We start from the raw sequence: 12061 nt of genomic DNA, 5'->3' as shown, positions 1-12061 counted from the left end.
TGATTCTCAAATTTTCTGATTCTATTTTCGGGAACAAATTTGGAGCAAAAACAAGAAGTTAATTGGCCGGAAAAAAAAATTATGCATGAATTGACAAGGTGGTAATAAGTTTAGGACTTTTATAGTAATTTTTCCAAGAAACAAGACCAAAATTTAAGTGCAAATTGCTCATTAAGCTTATGTTCTTTCTTAAGGATCTTGCATATGTCTTTATGCCCCACGAAATAAATGGACTAATTATATAGTACGCATGATTTGCATTCATTTTATTAGTGATGCTATATAGGTTGAATTTATAGTGACAAGACGTAATTACTTGACTTAAATGAAAAAAAAATTGAGAAGATAAATTGTTTTCGGGAATAGAAACTTTGCACGCTTACCAAACGCATTTATGTTCCGGAAATAAAAATTTTGCGCAGTTACCAAATGCAATTTAATTCTCTAAAACTTGTCCAGAGAACAGAATAAGAAAAAATCAATTCCGATCGAAATTGATCTTTTGGATCAGAATCTTTGTTAAACGCACGGTCACAGCAAATGATTCTCTCTCTTAATTTGAGATTCAAGGTTGACATGAGCTCTCGAAGAGAGAGAAGGGGGGGGCTCTGTAGGACATGGCACTGGTCGGTGTTGGAACAGAGTTGCTCGCGGCTGGTCGAAATGGGAGGAGCGGAAAAGAGGGAGGAGGAGATGCTCAGAGCTTAGGCTAAAAATGCGCCGGGCGCGCAAATATGACTTTCCCTGAAATTGAGAACCGGCCCACCTAGTCCCACCTAGTCCGATTGGTGCGGTTCAGCTCCTAGGTGAATCCAAAAATTGGCCGTGATAATCATATCTTGGTGATGATTGGCAAATCGAGAATGTCTTTTAGAAATTTCTTACTCCAAACTTCAACCCCAGAATCATCATAAAAATCCTCTATCAGGCATTGCTGGAGGAGATCCATGTGGTTGGAATTGAGAAGGTCGGAGAGAAACAGCCATGTCGAATCTTAGCGGAGACATTGAAACCGAAATCCTCCCAGCGTCTCATGAAATCTCTGCCCAGGGTTCAAGAGCATGTGCAAGCGATGGAGCTAACTAATCTCCGCTCCTCAATGAGGACGGAGGAGGGAGGCATGAAAGGCTGCGACTACAAGAAGCGTGATTGAGAGTCAGCGACGAGTGTGAGGTGAGGACCGTGAGGAGAGAGAGAGAGAGAGAGCATCGTGAGGTGAGGTATATATATTGGACCAGTCCACATAGTCGAGGTCCACACATGAAACTAAATCGATATTCAGCGGTTCCAATTTTTTTAGGAACCGGAACCTGGACCGATTCTTGCGAGAACCATTCAGAACGGGCCAATTCGGTGCAGTTTCAAGTTCCATCCGATTCTTTTGCTCACCCCCTACTCACACTTGACAGGTTTACAGTGTATTAGACTTTTCAATTCTGCAATCGTTCGTTGCATCGTATTTGGACCGCCTAGTACTAAGAATTAAACTCTACGTGAAGCCAGATAAAAAGAAAAGCTACCCGCTTGGCTTATCATCAACTCAAATTTAAGACCAAACCAGAAGCAAGTCGATTAATCAACCACACTGTTCACAAAACAAAAAGTGCCGCCTGCATCTATTTCTCTTGGAACATATGTTTTAAACGTATGCACAATTTCGCAGGGGTTGCCCCTGACCAAAACCGAGAGGCTATCGCACAAAATTTCTCATTCCCGGCATATGGAGATACATCAGGATCCCAATTGCCTGGAATGGTTCCAGCATATAACCTCACGCTCTAACACATCATTCAATCATTGCACCTTCACTCTTACAGAAAATAGGAGACTCCGACAAGTTTAAGATCTGTCGAGAATCTCATAGGCACATACCTGGCACGGTGCCATCGGGACACGGGCATCCGAAGTTTAGCGGATCTGACCTTTCATCCCAGGCCTTGATGGTTTTTGATATCCTTATAATACAGCATCCTGGAGACTTCACATCCATCTGCTCATTCTGAAGCTAAACCAGAACGCCCAATTCGCATCGGATGACAAGTGCGGGCTCCTCCCCCGGTTTGTAAACTCAAGGTCTCTTCATCATAGACTTATCACGTAAAAAGCACGCCAAAGTGATGTCACCATCCTCACGGTCGAAGGCCAGATCATTCCTCAACTTTTCTCTGGTGGGTCCCCCGGATGAAGCATTTTTGTCGTTAAGATCTAGCAGATTCGGTTCCTCGCTCCTATATCTGACATTAGGGGGCATTTGATCTACATCACATGGCATGCCATTTCCTTCGCTCGATTTAAGAACATCTTTCTTCTTCTTCTTCTGTTTCTTGATAAGCAAGCTAGCAAGTGTGATGTCGCAGTCATCTGTATCTGGAACTTGCAGTGAAACAGGTTCATTCCCAGCAATTAGCTGTTCAGGCCCATCTTTCTCACAAGAAATTAATACTGATTGTGACCTGTTGAGTTTCTCTGGCAAAGCAGGAATACATTCACAATTAGAGTAGCATCTTTCAGGAAGAGCAACATTTCTCTTTCGTCTTTTATACGTCTTATAGTTTCTATTTTCCTTTGATGCAATCAATTCGGCAGGGGCATCATCCACTACTTCATCATGGTTCACGTGAGAATGGCCATCTTTTCTTGTCTTCTTGGGTCTCAAATTCTTCTGAGCACTACAGGGAGCAATATTTACCAAATCCACAAATTAGACTAACATGTGTAGTGAGAGAAGTTACCCAGAAGGGAACTAAGTCGAGAAGATTTACCGAGAAAAGATATTCTTCTCCTTTTCTGTCATATTAGATGAGTCAAGAGCTTCAATGTTTTTGCCCTTTATTGTTAATGATGATGACGAATCTGGCTGAGATGATCGCTGATCTTTTGAGTGTTCATTATGGTCTTCCTCTCTTAGACATGCATTTGATACCTTCCCCTTATTTGAAACAGTATTATCTCTGCCCACTCTCTCATCCTCATTGCAAGCAATTATTTCCACGGCTTGCTCCAAATCAAGTTGACTGCCAACTGTTGGTCTCTTGTTCCCTACTTCCCCGTCACTGCATGAAGAAAGGATGAGTCAATCAACAGTTGGAGTGAGAAAAACTACAGATACTGGTAAAGAAAAAAGGTACTCCGGAAAATTTTTTGATCCCTATTTTGTACGATCTTTTTTCTGTATGAACTGCACTTTGAACGAACAAAAGAACCATATTTACCAAGCAACAATTTTCTCTTTTCGTCTAAAGTTAGACATTCCTTGCACTTGACGACCTTCACCATTAGCCATGACTAGCAACATTGGATCCAGCTGACATGATGAATGATCTATTGCATGTCCATTAGGTCTACCCTCATTTGAATGCAGTTTTGTGACCTTCTTGTTCCTTAAAAGCGAACCGTGTTTTGCCACTGTCTCATCATTTTTGCAACTGGCCTTTTTCACAACTAGACCAGAGTTAAATTGGGGTTTCTTGGGATCCACCCTCTTCTGAACACTGCAGGTAGAGGATACATCAAACCAAAAGTTAGATAAAGAAGAACATCCGTGATGTTCGGTGGACATCTGTGCACAAAGGTGCATATATGTATTGCTCATATAAATATATCGTTGTTAAGTAATTGTTCTGAGGAAATGAAAAACAAAAAATTTACCAAGGAGAGATTTTCCTGTGTTCTGCTATGCCAGAAAGACCATTCACTTCACTGATTACACCATTCGATACCACTGATGTTGTTGAAATGCCCGTGTGATCTTTAGCCTGCTTTCCACGCCAACTCTTCTTTTGTGCACATGGTTTTGTCACTCGTGTCTTCTTTGAGGAGCCATGCTCAGCCAATTCATCATAATCAACCTCATTGTAACTACTTCTTGACACTTGCACAACATTTGATTCACTTGCTTTTCTTTTCCTCCTGGACCCCACCTTCTGTGAAACACTGCATGGAGGAGAAAATGACAAACTAAAACTAAGAATACTGACTTTGACGAGTGTTCAGTTTCTTTTTTCAGGAGAATGAGATCGACAAAAGCTATTCAAAGAATAAAAAGATTTCGTCTTGCAATTGTCTCTGGGATGCATGAAGGCCAACTTAGAAAATCTTCATCTAATTACCTCGATCCTGCCTTCTGTTTCATTGGAGGATTTACAGAATCTGGGTCAGATACACAACTTGTCATCGATAACGGGAGGAAATCACCAGGACCAAGCGCAGGGCGCTCCGACTCTCTATCGACAAAGTTTCTTACCAGAGCTGCTTTTTGTACTTTTCTAGCTTCCCGCAGTAAAGGCACTTCTTGTGGAAACAGAACTTTCCATCTCCTACTCGTTGAAAGAAGCATCAAAGGCAAAAGGGAAGTCAACTTTGGCTGATAAATGCATAAACTGCACAAAAACCACATAATTATCTAAAGAAAAACAAGTATGAGTACCTTCTGCACTGATTATCAGTTCGAGGAGCCAAAGATGCAGCTATTTTAGACCAGCAATATCCATGTTCTGCTATTGCTGCCTCCAACATGGCATCTTCTTCAGGTGTCCACCGGTTCCAATTCAGAGACGGATCCAAACAATTGACCCATCTGCAGTCAGAAGAAAGGTTTAATAAATGCTGTCATATCAATGGTATGAAAAGTGAAATTAGGTCAAAGCTGTACTAACCTCTCTCTACACTGTACTTGAGTTCGACCTGGTACAAAATCAGCTATCTTCATCCAATTTTTGGGGCCAAAAAGCTTCACAGCTACTCTCAAACGTTTATCTTCATCTTCAGTCCACCTTCCGACCCTTTGCCTGGCAGGATGAAGAGTTTTTGTCCATCTGCAAGTTTAATGTCCACATATAAAGAATCAATGTAATACCCTTTCAGCATGCCAAATGCTGAGAGGATGCTAATCCATTCAAACAGGTTCAAGGGACTTGATAATTAAAATTTGCATAATCTCCTTGACATAGTTGATACTTTTCCAGTCAATTTCCTAGTCTCTGAACCGGGATGGACATAAAGAAACACAACCACAGGCAATGACATTTAACACTGATGAAATGTGCTAAGTGAAGATAAAACAGACATGTCGATTCTTTGGATTAGTTAAAACTGAAGTGCAATATTTCAGGCAACATAAAGAAGCAGATGTATAATGAGAGTTATTCACAAAAATTACATTGGGACCCAATATCAAAAGGGCATAACAGTCCAAAAATGTTGAGAAGGTGCAGCAATGTTTCGGCCCAGAGAAAGTCGCTACGGCAATATTTATAAACTTGCAAGCGACAATATACCAGCAACAGCAATTCCACATGAGTTTGAGGTCTCATCGGTAATGTTCTGGGACTAGTGCCAGCTCTAACCACCCGACAGCCTCTATTGCTCTCAAATGAGAGGAAGGTGTGCAGTAAGCTTTAAGGTTATGAGTAGGGAAAATTCATGCAATTTGGTGATGCTGAAAAAAACCAGCAACAAACCGAAAACTCTATGGGAGAACGTTTTTGGATAAACAACCTTCTCATGTTCGTAACCACGAGCGAGACCACCTTTTCCATCATTTCAGCTGAACCGTCAGGTTTTAGTTTTACAGCAATCCTTCTTTATCACTTAAATTTCTCTGCAGCTTTGTCATATTTCCCTCTCTTCATTTAAGAACTCGATATAGAATAAAAGTGATGGGTCAACAAACGTGGATAAGGTGGTAAGGAAAATTTTACAATTATGTAGAGAGTTATTAATATCCTCAATATGGGATCCATGCAATACTTCACCATTCAGAAATCAAACAGATGAGAAACTAACCGATTGGAGCATTGAGTTCCAGTTCGTCCTTCCAAAGCAGAAGCTACAGCTTGCCAATCACTCTCGCCAAAAGTCTCCACTATAGCACGAAGCTGAGCATCCTCATCAGGAGTCCACTCACTTTTCAGTATGCAAGGATTTAAGCTCCTTTGATAGCGGGCCAAGCATTGAAATGGTGTTCTTTTTGTTCCTAAAGATGCTGCTACCTCAAACCAATTATTTATCCCTTTTTCTTGGATGAAAAACAAAAGATGCTTATCTTCTTCAATTGTCCATCTGCTGTGATTGATCAAGGGGTCTTCCCAATTCAACCATCTGCAGTTCATATGAGCAAATGAGCATAAGACTATCCAATTATCAACAGTCATCATGGCTCAAGGGAAAGAACATTGTAATGTCCCACATAAAAGTCACTGATCACCAGTCATGCACACTGCATAGTGGACCCCCTGAAAGATTCTCAAATTGCTTCAAATGTCTCTAAAAGGTTCTGATATCCTGATTACAAGTGCTAAATGGCAAACAGTTTCTGAAGTTATATACTGAGTTAGTTATTGTGCATCTACATGCTAGCTTTATGGCGCAGCACAGGTGCAGACACTTAGCGAAGAAATTCAAATGGAGATAGATAAATCAAATTCCACATCGTTTTATGGACCTAGTGCAGAAAAGGGCCAACTCAGTATACCTTATACTATAGAGGGGCATTTTTTTTTTCCCCATGTAGCAGGAGTTATTCAGATTGATTTTTCCTAGTGAGATATTTTCAACCTGTACCCTATCATCAGCTGTATCACCATTGATCAAGTTCGGTAAGGATGGATATCTGCAATAATTCATGATTCAAGTCAAATCCTAACAGCATCGGCATAACATATCTGCTTAAAGTTTTGTAAGGCCATGACTTGTGCTCTTGCAGAGATTGGTTGGTGTCCTCATCTATCAGTGTCAGTTGTCTATTACAATTTCCATAAATTCCTTTTCTAAAAGGATAAGTTATCTACATTTCCCATTTCTACTCGTGTAGAATTTCAAAATGGTCTATGTAGTGGTAATTCTTCCTTAATGATAAATAAACTGATGAGGCGTCGGACAAGTTGGTGAGACACTTGAGCCTTAGATAGTTAAATTGATGAAGTCCCAGGTTCGACTCCCAACGACCATGCATTGGGGGGTTTACCTGGTGGTATTGGCAAAAACTCCCACCATCCCAAGAATAGTCCATTGTACGTGGGAAACCTCGGTTATAAAAAAAAAATAATTTAAATAAAAAACTTGTCTGACGCAATGGTGTTCTGCCAGATATGAGTTGGCCAAATAAAACAAAAAAGAAATTCAGGTGTTTTATTTAAAAGGTTTTTAACTTGACGCTTCAGTGCAATGTCTTCCTGACTTCATTACCATGCTCATTGACTCTTCTTTCAAATCCCAATCTCAATCAGGCTCAGATCCAACTTTTTTCAAATGCAGAATTTAACAAAACCTGCCAACTACTTTTACTGAATTCAGATTATAACTAACAAACAGAAAATTAAAGCCAACTATGCTAGAAATCCAAACAAAACAGTACGACAAAAGTTTTGATCATATGAATTGCTTACCTTGCCTCACATTCAGCACCAGATCTACCCGGAATGTACAGCGAGGCCAACTGATCCCAATTAACCTTTGGCAAAAATTCTCTGATACTTTCAGGTGTGATATCAAGATCTCTAATTGATGAAAGTATATCTTCGAAGCCATATTGGTCTCCATCTGAAGCACTGTCAGCAAATGGAGTCAAGAAAACAATATAAACTATTAACTAAAAAAAGACGGTGAAAAAAAAGAGAAGCGGAGATGAAGCGCTAATATCATGGAGGAAAGACCATACTATTTTTGACAGGTGCGAGAATGTATTTCCATACGCAGTTATCATTGATCTCCTCAGTTCAAGGGTAGCTTTATTTCTGATATCTAATCATGGTAGCCACTTAAAATTACATCTACCATCAAAAATAGTTTTTTTGGTATGTCATCTTTTGGCATTGACACTTCCTTAGGCGTGATTTCCCTTTTGGGCTTTTCCTTCACTGATCCAAAAAATTTGGGTGCAGATCGGTTTGAACCATTGTTTGCCTTTTACCTATCATATCGCCAACGTCCTTTTTCTGAATGATATTCTATCAGACAAGCAGTGTTATTGCTAGATATACCAGAGAGAAGAAAAACCCAAAGAACACCTTCGTGGGACTCCCAGATAATACTCAATCCTATCTAAAGTTAGACAACAACTCTAGAAGTCAATGCTACAACATAAGAACTTAGTAGTTAGCAGCATTATCGACCATCAAGATGCAGCCTATGTTATTCTAACATTACACCCAGAGTTACAAAACAAAGATACTTCCAGAATTGTCTTTTTTTTTTTTTTTTGGGAAATTAGAACGTTTCCATTGATAGCAGAAATGTTGGAGGCAATCTATATATCAACTCATACTGCATGTAATGGCGCATCTTGGTTGTGACCCATACCAAACCAGCACATGTTCTTTCCAGGAGACCAACAAATATTCCATGCATCAGCTATAGATGTGTATAAAGACCTATCCAAAAAAGGAACCAGGTGTAGGGGTCTTTCCACGGACAAAATACTTCAGCTGATGACAAAATGAACTCATCTATAACATAAATGAAAACAAATGATTGTGAAACAGTGAACACAAATGTGCAGACATATCATGACTGAAGCCATAACATAAGCATCTCACTGATTCATGAAAAATTTTACCTGAACCGGTCCAGGCTAATTTGAAGCAATGTTTCTTGAAATTGTTGTTTTATTCCTTTGCCAAGATTTTCCTTCTCCACCTCTGACCATTTGCTTCGTTGAAGCGAAAGGGGAAATCCTGTCAATGCCATTCTATAACTAGGGACATGGAAATTCTGAGCTGGCCCATAGTATATAGCAGAAAACTTTTTATCGTTGACCTGCAGAATCAGAGTGCGGGGCAAATGAGCAGAAAGCTACAAACATCAAAACAATTAAGAACATGAATGCCATCAATGCCATCAATGTCACCAGCTCCCTAGGACTAAAAGTACTACATCTGCATTAGGTAAGGTTGAAAAATGCCAAAGATCCATAATTAGAAACATCCTATCAACTCACAAGTTCACAACATTTCAGCAGTCAAAAAGCAAGATTACGAAGCCCAGTACCTTTGAATCCTTAATGGTCTTCCGTGCCGATATAAGTTGAACACGGGGATCCTTCTTCTGGGATAATGCCTTCCCAGTTCTTTGTCTGCAAGAAACCTGAAAATCTTTAAGGATTTTGACACGTTCCTTGAGCTTTTTGATCTCCTCGATTCTTGCTTCAATCTGAATTAACTTACTTCGGAAAAGCTTCTGGCAGGACCTGTTCTTCTTAAGGGCGTCAATAAATATCTGGCCAGATTTTGGGAAGGAAGAATATTTGGCCAGCCCTTGCTGCTTCTGAGCTGGCTGGTGCCACTCAATTAAAGCAGAAGGCTGGCGCTCGTCTTTATTCAATGTCTGATTGCTGTCATGAGTATCATCATTATCCGGAAAAACTTTACAACCACCGAAGATATTTACAGGCATAGTATTGGACATGCTACCGGTGCTAGATAAGCCATTCTTGCTCTCCGTGTTACCTGCATATCAGATGGACATAAGCAAGAAAAACACAGAAAAACATAAGAAACGGGAGTTTCTGATCTGATCAGAGATCCTAAGAGGGTTCGATGATGAATAAACTCAACAATGTACAAGCAAATGATGCATGCACAAACAGATATACCAACAATTTGTAGATCTCTCCATTTCCTAGCAACTCCTCCACTTTCTAAGGGATTCAAGTCCACATTCACCTAGCAAAGGGTGATCAAGAGTCTTTGTATTAAAAAGAGAGCTTATTATCTCCACAATATTGATTACAAAGCAAAGGGCAAATAAACATGCCCATCGTACTTTCACTTCCCTGTGCTGACAACTATAAGTTGTGTAGTCGAAACATTTTTTGAATCGAATTGGCCTACTTAACAAAGAACTCGTTGAGCTCATTACCTAACTACAGCAAGCAGCTTAATAGTCATCCTAAAGTATGAGATTATGAGAATCATCGTACTTCAAGTTCAGTTTTCATAACATTTAACTGTAAGGAGAGGAGCACGAGTATACAGATATCTTCTTCAAGCATGACTACAGAAATGAGAAAGATCTTAGGTCCACATTATCTAATCTAAAGTATAGACCTTTTGACTTTATTACAGATTTAAACTCAGCTAGAGGAATCAGGTCAGTACCCTGTCTGCAATGGCCACAGAAACCTCGTTGTTCGGATATTCAGGATGTTCCGCAATCTAATGAGGACAGTTCATTCCATGTACTTACTTGCATCTTAACATAACTGGAAAAGGCAGCGTAACAGCAGAGAACAGCAGATTAGTTTGAAATTCTCCTCGCTTTAGAAACACTGAAATTGCTAGTCATATTCTCAATCCCAACAACACGAATCAAAGAGTTGTGCTCTCGTGTTTCCCATACAACTGAGCGCTTTCTTCCCAAAATCCATATTGATCAGAACATTCACTGTCAGCAATCTAGAGTGTTCTCGACATGCTACTGGCTCAATGCACAAAAGAGTATACTACAGATTCAAATCATTCATAAAGATGAACTTCAGAATCTTCCAAAACCACAAAATAGGATTTATGCTCCTCTTAACGCAAGAAATCACGAGGAAAGAGAAAAGAACGACAGAATGCCAGAACAGCAAACTTGAGTTTCACAGAATATGCAGTCGAGCATATTAATGTGAATATGCAATCCCAGTAGGAGAGTAAAGAACATATTCCATTTGCCGCATTACATAAACATGTTGAAGACTCGAAACTACTTTGATCTATGTACTTCATCTAAAATTGCTGATTTGTGTCGTGTGTACTGATATACGACATGGCTTGTGATACAATCTTTTGGTGCACTGATAAGTTCCCCAACTAGCCGAACACATTGGTCTTTCGGAAGAAAATCTCAACAGTTCGTATCAATTCGTCATACTGAAAGGACGTCATTCATCCAAACAGCGAGGCATGCCCAAATTCTCTTCGCAGGACAAGGCACTTACTGTGATCATAAGCGCAGAACCGCTTCTGAATCGCGCGGAGCGTCTCGAAGTCGTCCTCGTCCTCGTCGGACGTCGCCGCAGCCGGATGGATAGACGCCAAGGGCTTCAGCGTCAGGGGATTCGCCAAGTCCGCCGAGAACCGCTCCCGCAACCTCATCACCAACCTGAGATCGTCGTCGTCGTCGTCGTCGCTGTCGGAATCCGGCGCCGCCGAGTCGAGGCCGCCGGGATGGACAACGGCTATGTCCGCGTCGGCGCCTGTGAGAACGCAGGCGCGCCTGAGAGCCTCCATGTCCTCGTCAAAAGAAGCGCCGCCGCCCTCGCTGCCGCTCGAGACCTCGTCGTCGTCGTCGCCGCCGCCGCCGCCACCGCCGAGACCGTGAGACATTCCTAGAGGTCCTAGGGGCGGAAGTGGCGGAGCTCGTGGAAGAATATGGGGGCCTCGTCGTGGTGCGAAGGCGTCGATTGATGCAGGGAGCGTGCAAGGGTTTGAAATTTAGGGGTTTAAAAGCTTTTCGCTCTTGAACGTGAACGCAGATCGGTGTGACGGTGGGGGTCGCTGAAGAAGAAGAGGAGGAGGAGGAGGGTTTAGGAGCCGACTTAAGAAGGAGGCCGAAAGATGGGCCCACCTATTGATGGTTTGGGCTTGATCACATTCAGCCCAACATTGTTGTTGTTCATTTTTCCCCCCCTCGGGTCTGCCTAAAATAAAATCCTATCTCATTCGAATTCAGTGTGACTAGAATGACGGGCATAAGATCAGAAATAAGTCCCACCATGATTATTTTATATTTTTTTGTTATTCATAACACTTATGGTTGAGATTACACTGTTATACTGTTACACTATTAGCTTTTTAAATCTCATTTCGTATTTACTTAAGTTGAAATAAACAAAAGGGTAAATGAAACGTATAACCTTTAGCTTTTCTCCAATGCATGATGTAGTTCTTGAATTTTAAATTTGTTTAGAGTGAATTCTGAACTTTTAGCTTAATGTGTAACGCCGTCCCTCATCTTCCGATTTGTTCAATATGATCTCTGGACTTTTGATACGTGTTCGATTTATTCCATGGATGAAAATATTCAACATTGTTCCCGAACTTGAATTAATTGAATGACAGCATTGGACATTTCCATACAT

General features: G+C 40.8%; 2 protein-coding genes across 4 annotated transcripts in view; one reads left to right on the top strand and one right to left on the bottom strand.

Annotated features, from left to right (window-relative positions):
* Positions 1-12061, top strand: part of LOC115742481 (guanine nucleotide-binding protein subunit beta-like protein) — a 59767-nt gene that overhangs the window by 36311 nt on the left and 11395 nt on the right. For both annotated transcript variants that reach the window (XR_007198686.1, XR_007198685.1), the window contains one exon: positions 5558-5563. The gene's annotated coding sequence lies outside the window, so the exon portion shown is untranslated. The remainder of the gene's footprint in view (positions 1-5557; positions 5564-12061) is intronic.
* Positions 1593-11429, bottom strand: LOC115742411. 2 transcript variants are annotated; one of them, XM_030676693.2, is made up of 13 exons: positions 10919-11061; positions 10095-10198; positions 8986-9443; positions 8555-8754; positions 7386-7547; positions 5785-6099; positions 4656-4814; positions 4427-4576; positions 4110-4316; positions 3649-3933; positions 3213-3491; positions 2763-3053; positions 1593-2669 (listed from the first exon to the last, which is right to left on the bottom strand). In XM_030676693.2, the coding sequence occupies exons 3-13, from the start codon at positions 9400-9402 to the stop codon at positions 2069-2071; spliced, it is 3066 nt and encodes a 1021-aa protein (XP_030532553.1). In that variant the 5' UTR covers positions 9403-9443; positions 10095-10198; positions 10919-11061; the 3' UTR covers positions 1593-2068. The 2 variants fall into 2 exon arrangements, with proteins under 2 accessions (XP_030532553.1, XP_030532545.1); XM_030676685.2 differs by lacking the exon at positions 10095-10198 and having other exon boundaries at positions 10919-11429.

The sequence above is a fragment of the Rhodamnia argentea genome, chromosome 6 (genome assembly GCF_020921035.1).
Source record: "Rhodamnia argentea isolate NSW1041297 chromosome 6, ASM2092103v1, whole genome shotgun sequence".
NCBI classification, from domain to species: Eukaryota; Viridiplantae; Streptophyta; class Magnoliopsida; order Myrtales; family Myrtaceae; genus Rhodamnia; species Rhodamnia argentea.
The sequence above is the reverse complement of the archived record's forward strand: the minus strand, read 5'-3'. Positions and strand labels throughout refer to the sequence as shown.

Bases quoted from the DNA above. Each gene is read 5' to 3' on its own strand.
- LOC115742411 (XM_030676685.2), bottom strand. From the start codon at position 11,306: ATGTCTCACGGTCTCGGCGGTGGCGGCGGCGGCGGCGACGACGACGAC. The intron at 4,577-4,655 runs GTTAGTACAGCT...TTCTGACTGCAG, and splicing joins CAAGTACAGTGTAGAGAGAG to ATGGGTCAATTGTTTGGATC. The intron at 3,492-3,648 runs GTAAATTTTTTG...CTCTACCTGCAG, and splicing joins CACAGGAAAATCTCTCCTTG to TGTTCAGAAGAGGGTGGATC.